Here is a 12,033-nt window from a genome sequence, read left to right on the forward strand (position 1 = left end):
AACATTACTGTCCTTTATCAGTCACACGTATGTTTAAGAGATGAACTGCACTGGTTTCAGAGATAACAGATATCTTTATACGTGCATTTGTGTGGCCTGTGCTACAAAACTTCCAAACTCTGTACCACCAGTGCTATGTGTAACTATTCGCACAACCCTGACTTTGTCCCAGTCCTGTTATCCTTTAAGGTGGTTTTTATTGTCTTTTTGATTTATTTATTTTTAATTAAATAAAGCCCATTAAACTCTCTGCATTTTGAGTCCTCACTCTCTCTCTGCATCCGCACCGGACACATCTGCTGCTTCCTGTTATGATGAAACTAGACTTTTTGACAGTAAGCTGAGGCAGTAAGGGCAGATCATCAGCGAGCGTTTAACAAGATACATAAGATATTTTGATCGATTGATCAACATTTACAGTGAAGCTTAACATTTACAGCTAAAAAATCTCCAGAAAAATTCAGAAATGAGTGATAGGGGTAAGTAATTTATTGACAACATTTTAAATAATTTTAAGTAACATGAATATGCAATAATAATAATTGAAAACATTAAACAACATGCTGTTTTGATTTTTTCCACAGAGGCATTACTGTCAAATGATAATTCCAGAATGTCATATTACTCCGATTATGCATCCAGTGAGTACTTTAACTTTTCACCCACATTTTGTTTCTGAAAGTGATATTAGCTTCTAAAATGTTTCAATTTTGTCAGACTTTCATTAGACAATATTATGTACAACAAGGTATATATTTATTTAAGATGGTATTCTGTTCTAATGTCTGGTTATCAGTCAAAAGTTCAGTGACAGTTCAGTACTGTATATGCAGATTGTGTAAGAGTTAATATTCTTTTGAAATGTATTTTGATGTTTTTTTTTAATGATGATTTTGATAGTATTTGATTAAATTGGTTTTGATTATTCTTTTTCATTCTGCAGGATTATGCAAAATTACTTTTCTTGTTTGCAAGAAAGCAAAGCTTTTCTTGTTGTAGCTTTGGCTAAATGAAAAACTGTTGACACAGGAAAAACATATGGTAACCTTAATTATTAAGATCCTGTATTCAGTCTAATGAAGCACCGTATCATGAACTGCTTTGATGCATCTTGGTCATTTTTCAAACTTTTCAAATAAGGCCTATAAGTTTAGTTCAACACATTTTTGTCAACTTTCCACCTTCTGTTATGAACAAATCCTATTTGAAATATAATGATATTTCTTGATTTTCAGTATCTGATGTGAGGATTATTCTGATGGGTAAGACTGGATCAGGGAAGAGTTCATCAGGAAACACCATCCTGGGACAGGAAATGTTTCATGTAGATGATTCACCTGAACAAGTTACAGGCACGTCCAGCAAACGATCTGCACAGCAAGGAGGAAGAGTAATCTCTGTAATTGACATGCCAGGTTTTTGTGGATCATTGGCTAAAGAAGAAATGAAGACACAGATAAATGAGTGTGTTGATCTGTCAGTTCCTGGTCCTCATGTGTTTCTGCTGGTGATCAGTCTTAGTGCGAAATACACAGCCGAGGAGGTGAACGCAGTAAAACTGATTCAGGAGAACTTTGGAGAAGATGCTATACGTTACACCATCGTTCTGTTCACTCACGCTGATCAGCTGAGACGTAAAACTTTGCAACAGTATGTAGGGGAAAGCCAGCATCTACGGAAACTTATCAACAGCTGTAGTGGCAGATATCATGCGTTCAACAATGAAGACATGATGAACCGCACTCAGGTCACTGAACTGATGAGGAAGATTGATGGAATGATCATGAAAAATGGAGGAAGCCATTACACAAATGAAATGTTTCAAGAAGCTCAAAGAAGGATAAGAAAAAATGAGGCAATAGATGTTGCATTGAGAGTTGGATCAGCTGTAGGAACAGGAACTGCAATAGTAGCAGGATGTGTCGCCCTGGGAGTAGCAGAGGCCGCGGTGGGTGTACCTTTAGCTATAGTTGGAGCTGGTGCAGCTGTGGGAATGGGTGCAAAACTTGCTGTGGACAAAATAAAAAAAAAAAGAGAGGAAAGGAATTAGTTTAACTTTTAGTTTTTGTTATTGCTTTATTATTTTAGTTTAAGTTTGAACATATCCGCAACATACAGGTGAAACTCGAAAAATTAGAATATCGTGCAAAAGTTATAATTTTGATGATTATGAAAACCCCAAATTCAAAATCTCAGTAAACTAGAATAGTACATGAAATCAATAAAAAAAGGATTTTAAATACAGAAATGTCAGCCCTGTGAAAAGTATAATCATGCATATGAATATAGTTATATACTAAATATATCAGTTTCACCTTTTAATTTGAATTACTGAAATACACAAACTATTTCACCTGTAAATGTAGTAGACGTAATATTTCCAGCTATTGTATTATTTGACTATTGTTTATTATTACTTGTTATGAGCAAACACAGGAAAGGATTTTGCTCTAAGATTACTTTCCTGTGTTTATTGTAATTAATAAGGAGGCATTCAAACAATGAATTGATACACATCTACAAGGGTTAGAACATCAACAACTTTAATGAATGAAACATAACCAAAACCTTAAAATTATTATTATTATTATTATTATTATATCTCCAATGAGACAATTTTGCAATTGATTTCTGGCTTGCTGCATTTCTTCCAAACAATTCAGGTGTGTCATTTTTTAAGTCTTTTTGCAGCTACTGTATTTAGTCTTTGTAAACTTAAGTAAGTTTAAACATTATTACACAAAATCATGTTGATAATGTTAGAATTTTAACATCAAATCATTACACCATTGTTCTGTTCACTCGCGCTGATCAGCTGGAAGGTAAAACTTTGCAACAGTATGTAGGGGAAAGCCAGCATCTACGGAAACTCATAAACAGCTGTGGTGGCAGATATCATGCGTTCAACAATAAAGACATGATGAACCGCACTCAGGTCACTGAACTGATGAGGAAGTATTTCTTTAAACAGGAAGTACACAGTGGTCAGAATTACAGAAGACTTGGTTTACAAAAAATCATGTTCTGCACAAACCTCAAGGCAAACCAATAAAAGAAGAACTGAAACTGTAATGTTAAATATAAAAAAACTAAAAAAATAACCTCCATTTATAGGAAATATATTTACATGGATGCATGTTTGTCCACGTATAAATGTTGATCGGTTTCTACATTGCACATTTGATTTCATATTAGTCTAATGTAGCAAACATTTTCAATAATTAAAAATTACATCACAAATGAAAAGATTGGTTTACCAAAGATGCATTGCTGTTAAGTTTATTTTTTAGCCTTAATTGCATTTACTAAAGTTTTTACATGTGATAAATACATAGATATTTCAGTTATAACAATTCAATTTAAATTTGTTTGTTGATTTATTTAGCATAATGACTTAAACAAATGAGGCAAAAAATAATAATAATTATAACTCATTATACCTAATTATTGTTACAATAATTGTTTTCGCAAATAGCCATTGCAAACTTTGCTGATGCATTATAGGGACAGAACTCACACACACTTTTTTTTGTAATCAAAAGAAATTATTTCTCCCGAATCAATTGTGGCAAGCTCTCCAACTATTGATTCGGAACAAAAGATTTGTTAAGGATTCGAAGCTTCATGAAGCAGTGTTTTGAAATTGCCATCCCTACTGTAGGTTCCGGTGATTGTTAAAGCTACAATGTGTAAATTTTTTAGTTGATTCTTAGCAAAAAAACACTTAGTTCTTTCAAAAATATATGTGCTCATTAACGTATATTTACTTCTTTCAAGTAATAAAGTATTCTCGTTAGTTTATAATCTGCCATTAAAAGTACATACGGGTGAGGGGTTAGAATGCGCCATGTTGCCCCTCCATCTTGAAACTACATTAGCCAAAGAGGGACATACCTGTAAATTCAAGCTTCGCCTTTTGCGTTTTTCACTCAGTGACACCGTGACGAATGCGAGGGGGAGATTACTCGCGAGCTCGCGACAACAGGGCTGCGTTCAGCCCCGACAAAACGTTGCACAACGTTTTTTAAACAGAAACGGTGATGCGTTTAACACACTGTTCTGATGACGCAAGAGTTGCAACTATGGCAGCTGAGAAGGCCATTCTTTGTGTTCTTTGTGAAGAATTTTCTGAGCCTGATGAAGTCGGTATAAATATGTGTTTAATACTATAAAATATGCCCGATGTTACAGTTACTGCACTTGCCACCCAGAACAAAAGAGAACATCCCAATCGAGTGAAGGGATTGCTGAAACTGAAGCACACATCTTACCTAATTCAGACTAAAACACATCTATTTAGCCTCACATACTGACTTTATTTGAAGTTCATACTGTTTTAATACCCTGTATTTTCTTTCTCATTTTTAGGAAAAGCACTTAATTACCATTGTTTATTTATATATCAAATGTCATACACTTGCAATGATGCTAAAAAATATAAACAACTCCATCATTATGTTGATATCCTATATTTTTACAATAAAACTTACGACAAACATGTCTTCTAATATCCTCAGTTGTTGCGTATACCGAGCTGCATCGAACACATTTGTAAATTACTTTCCTTGAACCCATTGTGCGAGTTCACTTTAATACCGCGTGCTTTATATACATGTTGCTGCTGATTGGACTGCAGTTCTGACCCACCCACCAAACAAGAGAAAACATATCTCAAACCCCGTTGCACACCGGTGCACGCCGTTTCCAGGAAACATTACGTTCAACCCGGAAACCGTAGCAAAACGTTGCGCACCGTTTTGAACTTGAACGTGCCCTAGTGCTGCTTTCCAGTCCACTTTAAGACACGCACTTGCTAACTTCCCTAAGCACTTCCCCTCGGGGGAATCCCTGACGCCATTTTGAAGTGCGTTCCACTTCGTGAAGTGGACGAGGGAAGTTTATATGGACAGACCCTTGTTCCCTTGATTCTGACCGAGGGAGCGAGACTACTTCAAATGTACACTTAAGGCACCTATATATCCCACAATGCAGTACGATTGTGACGTACACAACACAACAGACAACTCTATGATATATTAATTATAATTTTTTTGACAATTTTGGACTGAAACGCAGCCTGGGTGTTGTGCCGAATTTCGACTCCCTTGCTGCGTCCAAAATTGTTATGCCCTTCACTCGCTAACTTCCCTCCGTCTCGTTCACTCGGATGTACCTCATTGCTTACGTTGCACGAGTGCCCTCTACTGGCGGAAACTGCAATGGGCTGAACTGGAACGTCCTAAAGGCCCGTTCACACCAAGCACGATAACTATAAAGATAACGACAAAGATAACTATATATGCGTCCACACCAACGAACGATAACGGTCTTTTTATTCTAAGCACGCGCGATATTTATGTCATTTTAAATGCGCGAGACCTTTAAATTAGAATGGATTCTGATTGGCTGTCAGTGTTTTATCGTTTGACAGCTGAAAAAAAATCGTTCTAAAAGTGATCCCAACGATATCGTTCCTCATATCTTTATCGTTATAGTTGTGGTGTGAACTCTGTTATTCTTTAATATGGAGAACGGTTTTTAGAATTATATCTTTATCGTTATCTTTATAGTTATCGTCCTTGGTGTGAACGGGCCTTAAGCCCTTGATCACTTGGAATCAGCTATGGAGTTGATTTATTATTTACATTTTTTTTCCTTTAAGAATTTGTTTAATGCAGCATCCAAATGTTTATATGTGTGTTTGGGTTGTTTTACATAAAACAATATATAATTAATATATCATAGAGTTGTCTATTGTGATGGTGATTAGACGAGATCTGTGGTGACGTCACAATCGTACTGCATTGTGGGACATATAGGTGCCTGAAATGTATATGAAGTAGACTCGCTCCCTCGGTCAAAATCGAGGGAACGAGGGTCTGTCCAATGTGTCCATATAAACTTCCCTCGTCCACTTAACGAAGTGGAACCAGAGCCCGTCTACGGAGAGCCTTGGCACTTCCTATCAGCCCCCATTGTATCTATCTTGGTTGCAGTTCCATTAGAATTCCACTGGAGGTGATCGCGGGCGAGTGCAGACTGAATGGGAGTCTATGGGGCTAGACGGCTAAATTTGTCTCTTTCACCCGATTGCCTTTGAGAAATATCAGATTTTATTGTAGGTTTTGCAAGTTCAACATGGGTTATAGGTCGAAAGTTGAATGAACGAGTACTTATTTCTTTTCGATTTCTTACAGGTTGAGTTGTTGTTGCCCATAACACGCTAGCATTCTGACGTCATTGACATTTTAAAAGACTTTTTTAAAGCAAATAAGTGACTCTAAAAAATCTAACACCTAGCAATGTGTAATTTCTTTGCATCTCCTTTCGAATACAACATTCAAATTACTAGACAAAAAATTATGTCCTGAGAAAAGTGGATTTTGAGGGTTTTTCGCCATAGACCTCCATTCATTCTGCACTCGCCTGCGAGCGCCCCCGCATGGACAGAGACGTGACAGTCCAGAAACCGGAAGTAAGCAGAGAGTGCCAATTCTATTCCTATTAGACATTCTCTGGTGGAACTCACTTCAAAATGGCGTCAGGGATTCCCCCGAGGGGAAGTGCTTAGGGAAGTTCGCTAGTGCGTGTCTAAAAGTGGACTGGAACCTATAGCCGTTTCTCAATATGCGTTCTTGTCTGTACTTGTGTTCTTGTGGACTTGTGAAACGTCATCAGTCGCTGCCCTAGTACTGTTCCAATTCAAAGTTCACATCTAGCCAAGTCCAGTTCAAATCCCCGGATGTGTTCTTGATCCGCCGCTTTTACCAAGGATGCATCGAGAGGTGACTTGTGCGAACTTGAGACAGCCAGGTATCCCAGAATGCATCTCACACCAACCAGCAAGCGTCAATAGCAGAGGAGAAACCCCGCGTAATTTAAAAATACTGCTGTAATTGTGTCACAAAATGTAGTTTTAAGAGTATTTCAGGCGAGAATGTAGTTGTTTAAAGATCAAATCTTTGGTTTATTTATAAAGATAGCGCCTATTTGAAAATTTGATCTGACAGTTTCGGAGTTGTGAGAACCAGGCAATCGGACGCTCGGCGCTCGTACCCCGCCGAGAACAGCCTTTCCTCGGCTTCTGCTGCTGACTTGCCGCTGGCTCGGATGTCTCTAGTCTAGTGGTTTAACGTGAGATATAAATCGTCTTGTGTATATCTAACGGGCGATTTATTTATTTATTTAATTTGTCTCATTAATCTATAATTGTTCTCTGGCAAAACGTTAAGCTGAGGGCAAAGTGAAGTTTCATAGCTTTATTTATTAAATTTAACTTTAACGTTGTAGCCTAGAGAGCTGACTTTTGTTTGACTGAATCGTTTGCTTTATTATTGTATAGCTTCTTATACCTTTTACTGTGCGTTCACACCGAACACGAACAGCGCGTCAAATTCGCGCCTGCCGCATCTAGTTATACGCTTGACCACTTTGTGTGCATTCGCGTGTCAAGAGCGAAATTGACGCGCGTAAATTCAAAAGTTTGAATCGAAATTTACGCGCGTCAGTTCGAAACCTGTTGGCGGCACTTTTTTTTTATGTTTATCGAGCATTAGCATTAGCATTAATCGAGAGAGTCACCGCTCGTATATGCTCTGGAGAGCAGAAACCGCAGCGTAGGGGACATCGTGGCTGTACTCGGGTCCACCAAACCCTCCGGAGGGTTTCAGGAGTTTCACAATTTGCTCCAGGAGGTAGGTTTGGTGGACCTAACGATGAGGACGCTGACGAGGACAGCGTAGGCCGTATAAGCCTCGGCCTCGAGTGGTGGTCGCTGCCTGACGAGCCCGCGCTGTACAGCCCGGCGCGAGGTTCACCCTCGCCCGCACCTAATCTGTCATTTATTTTTGTTTTGATAATAAATGGAGCCAGCCTCCAAAAGTGAAACCTGTCCTGTGATTTTTTTTTTTTTTTTTTATACACTAAATTGTGATTGTTGTCTTTACATTAGATTAATAAAGTTTCATATAATCTAGAATAGATATGGAATAAATAGCATTCAATAAAAAAATGAGTATTTCTCATATTGAAATCGAGTTTTTATGTGAAAGATTTGCTTTGTTGTGCATTTTAGTCATATTACAAAATAATGTATTGAGGCCAAACATAAAATAACAATTATAAACTGTCAGTTCACCACGTGATGCAGCAAGCAGGCTCCTGATTGGTTAACGCGGCGCGAATTGACGCAGAAGTTCAGATTTTTCAACTCGGGCGGCAGACGCGAAAAAGCACTAATTAAATCATTTGCGCGTAACGCGCGCACCAGACGTTCAATTCGCGCGAACTTGACGCGCGAATGAGGCAAATTCGTGTCTACCGCGCCGCGCTAAACGCCTCATTCGCGCCGCAGGAATTTTTTACGCGCGTAACGTGTCTTTGCATTGACTTAACATTGAAATCACTCGCGCCTGACACGCTATTCGCGTCCGGTGTGAACGCACCATTAGGCTACTAATACTTTTATAATGGCTATTATTGTTGCCTGAACCACATTTGTGTGGCCACTGGCCATTATGTTTAAGATTTTTTTAAATGAAAAGAGGCAGAGTGGTGGTTTATAACATATTTTGTTTTATTTGTAGCCTAGATATACATAAAGAGGTAACCGGAGTAGCCAGAGCGAGCTGAGTGACGCGATCAAGTACGCCGCTGTTCCATTTGCAGGATTATCGGACTTGTGTCCTCCCGTCCTCGGGAGTTCGTTCTCCTGAGTCGAACTTGTCAAGTCCGAACTGCCAAGGACTCAAGTCCGAACTTTGCGTACTTGGTATTGAGAAACGGCTTATGACTGGAACGCAGCACCTGCCGGAATCTGACTCCCCTCGCGTGCACGCGTATGACGTCACTGAACTAGACGCGGCGGTCAATTACTTTACTGCTCATATGTTTGCTTTGTAAATGCTTACACATGAAAGTTTACTTTTCTGAATAATATGTATTTTTTTTATTTTGATATACAAAGATTACCACCAAATGTGGCCTTTATTGTTAATCTTTGTTTGATAATGGGGAAATACCATAAACAAAAATGGGCTAAAGGAAAACCCAACTTTGTTATTTCAGATAGATATGACAAATTATATTGAGTTACTAGGCCTACTTGGATTCAATAAATAGTAAAACAAAACACGGGGGGGGGGGGACTTATTTTTGTGGGGTGGGGGGTTATTTAACCCTCTGATTATCTTAATTTGGGACGACACTAGTTATCTTTGGGGTCCCCAGACAATAACATTTAATTTTGTAACAGAATATTTTTTTACAAATGTAATTTTACACTGTTTATTAATGTTTTTACTCAACATTTGTGCAGTTTTTGGAAGATTTACGATATATATTAAAATTCTATTTTAATAAATAAATATTTATTTAAATAGGCTTTTTACAAAAAACAGCATTTTATGTAAAATTCACTTTATAAAAGACCCATATTTCTAACTTTCATTCATGGGGATAACATGGATCATTTTACATGGTTTAGTGTAAACTTTTTGCCCATATTTTGTAAAATGTAGTAAAAGTAAAAAATTATAATTTTAGCTACTAGATGGCTATAGAGCTCCACTATATGCTATTTGACTAACTGAAAGATATCTTTTCACAAGTTTTTCCAGTTGGATTCATATCTAAATATTATGAAATCACAATTCTAACAATAAAATGTTTGTCTTTTTTTGTACTTAAATTTTGTTTTTTCAAATAATGTTACATTATGATTAAAATCAAACCTGAAAAAGATACAAGTTGAAATTTTAGAGTTTATGATTTATTTCAATCATCTTTTTTTCATATAATTGTACAAATGTGATCTACACTTCAGTTACTAACTGTAACAGTACAGATATATACAGTTAGATTATATATTGAGTACAAATACATGACATGAACATCATGCAATTAATTGAACAGCATAACAAATAAGCAAATAAAGCCAGCCACCTCCGTTTCTCATAACAAGCGCGGGTGAAGCTCCGGGTGTAGCTTCGTCCTCTGTCACTGGCCTGCTGCTGGATCTGGAAATCGGGTTGGTCCTGTCCCAGATCCTTTATCCTTTTTTTTTTATTCCAGTGAACGCCTTGTGAAAGTTTTTTTTTTTTTTTTTTTTTTTGTAAATCAATGACATAATTTGGTTTAACTTGTGCCATTCTCTCTATGAAAATTATCAGCCTAGCAAGGTTTTGACGGAGTCAGAGTGACGGTGTCGCCCGCGCACATGCACTCGCAGTAGTGGCAAAGAGCGTTGAGTTGAACTTGAATGGCAGGTGAAGAGAACCAATCAGATTGGATAAAATAACATGTATCCAATTCTGATTCGCCAGGGACGCAGCGAGGTGAACGCACTCCTAGAATTGAACTCACAAGGTCATCAAAAGACGGTGAGAGAAAATTATTTACGTAGTAAATAAGAAAATTATTTGCATATTGAACATTTTTCCTAAAAGGGTCAGGGTTTTGGAATAAGCCTGAATGTAATTTCCAAACAGGGTTTGAGAATAAGCCTGAAAGTAATTTCTCGAATGCCATGTGTTAATTGCTTTCCCAAAAGGGCCAGAGTTTGAAATAAGCCTGATAGTAATTTTCAAACATTACAGAGGCACTTGTTTGGTAAAGACCTACGTCGACGGATGCAGGCATTTTTGAAAGTCCTATATAGGGTATATGTCGAACGCCGCATTACGAAACCGGAAAACAGAACGCATCGCTTCCGGTTCAGGTCTTTTGTATGTGCTTCATGCATTTTTTTACTGTTTTACTCAAGATAACTTAAAAGGAGCGAGCAAAGATGATCATAACCAATGTCCCTCGCATGTGAAGATCGATATTTAAAAGTAAAAAAAAAAAAAAAATCTTCACACTAACGTTTAGATATTTAAATAGAATAAAAAGCTAATAACAAAGTGAGATAGGTAGGTTAGCTGATTACCTTAAAAATCCATAGATATCGGCATCAGTTCATACGGCTGTTAACACTTTCTATGACAAGCGGATGCGATGAGACCAGGTTTCCGGTTTCGTCATGCGACGTTCGACATATACCCTATTGACGAATATAGGCAGGTGTGTGGTGGCCAGTGGTGGACGAAGTACACATACCATGTACTTGAGTAAAAGTAAAGATACTCAAGGTAAAATATTACTCAAGTAAAAGTAGAAGTGCTGCCTTTAAACATTCACTTGAGTAAAAGTACAAAAGTAGTTGCCTTCAAATGTACTTAAGTATCCAAGTACTATGATTTTTTTATGGCTATAATTGTCCTATTATTATTTTTGTCACAAGACTCTTGCTTAACTCAGTCTACGTGAAGACTCCAATGTCACTCTTGGCACATCAATCTATTAATAAAATGACATTAATTAGTCTATATATATATTTATATTATATATATATTTGAATTGAATACATTTTTTGTGTGTTTAATTTTGGACGGAAGGGGACTGTTCCCATAAGGTATAATACATTTACAGTATTTACTGTATATATTTTTCACGAGCGTCTAGTTATAATAGGCCTATTATAAACATCCTAATGTTATGATACATTCACATAAACCTGCACAATGCCATTAAACACACACACACACACACACACACACACACACACACATTTATACATATATAATATATATATATATATATTAGGGGTGTAACGATACACCAATGCCACGGTTCGGTTCATATCACGGTTTTGGAGCCACGGTTCGGTTCGGTTCGGTTCTGTTTGCTGTGGGGGCAGGGTTCATGGCAGGGCACAACCAGCAATAATAACACTAGATTCACTTTTAACTTAATAAAAACAACAACAACAATAATTTAACTTAACTTTATTCATTTTATACATTGGCTTCATGTTTTCTTTAGAGCAGTTAGCACACCTGAGTTAACTAAAATGAAATAGCCTAAATGTCTCCACTGACTAGTCAGAAATAAACTGCACACCTGAGTAGGGTTGCCAACTTCAGAAAAGTAAAATGCGGGACAATTGTGGTTCTTTATAGGAAAATGAGGGACACTCAAAATATTTACTGTATC

General features: G+C 37.3%; 1 protein-coding gene across 2 annotated transcripts; it reads left to right on the forward strand.

Annotated features, from left to right (window-relative positions):
• The first annotated feature begins 322 nt into the window (after window positions 1–322).
• Window positions 323–10,828, forward strand: LOC308684290 (GTPase IMAP family member 2-like). 2 transcript variants are annotated; one of them, XM_081355417.1, is made up of 4 exons: window positions 323–479; window positions 585–641; window positions 1,236–1,948; window positions 10,323–10,828. In XM_081355417.1, exons 1-4 carry the CDS (start codon window positions 467–469, stop codon window positions 10,407–10,409), a joined length of 870 nt encoding a protein of 289 aa, XP_081211543.1. In that variant the 5' UTR covers window positions 323–466; the 3' UTR covers window positions 10,410–10,828. The 2 variants fall into 2 exon arrangements, with proteins under 2 accessions (XP_081211543.1, XP_081211542.1); XM_081355416.1 differs by lacking the exon at window positions 10,323–10,828 and having other exon boundaries at window positions 1,236–2,373.
• Window positions 10,829–12,033: the final 1,205 nt, after the last annotated feature.

This window comes from Scardinius erythrophthalmus, assembly GCF_964197995.2.
Source record: "Scardinius erythrophthalmus genome assembly, chromosome: 24".
Classification (NCBI taxonomy): domain Eukaryota; kingdom Metazoa; phylum Chordata; class Actinopteri; order Cypriniformes; family Leuciscidae; genus Scardinius; species Scardinius erythrophthalmus.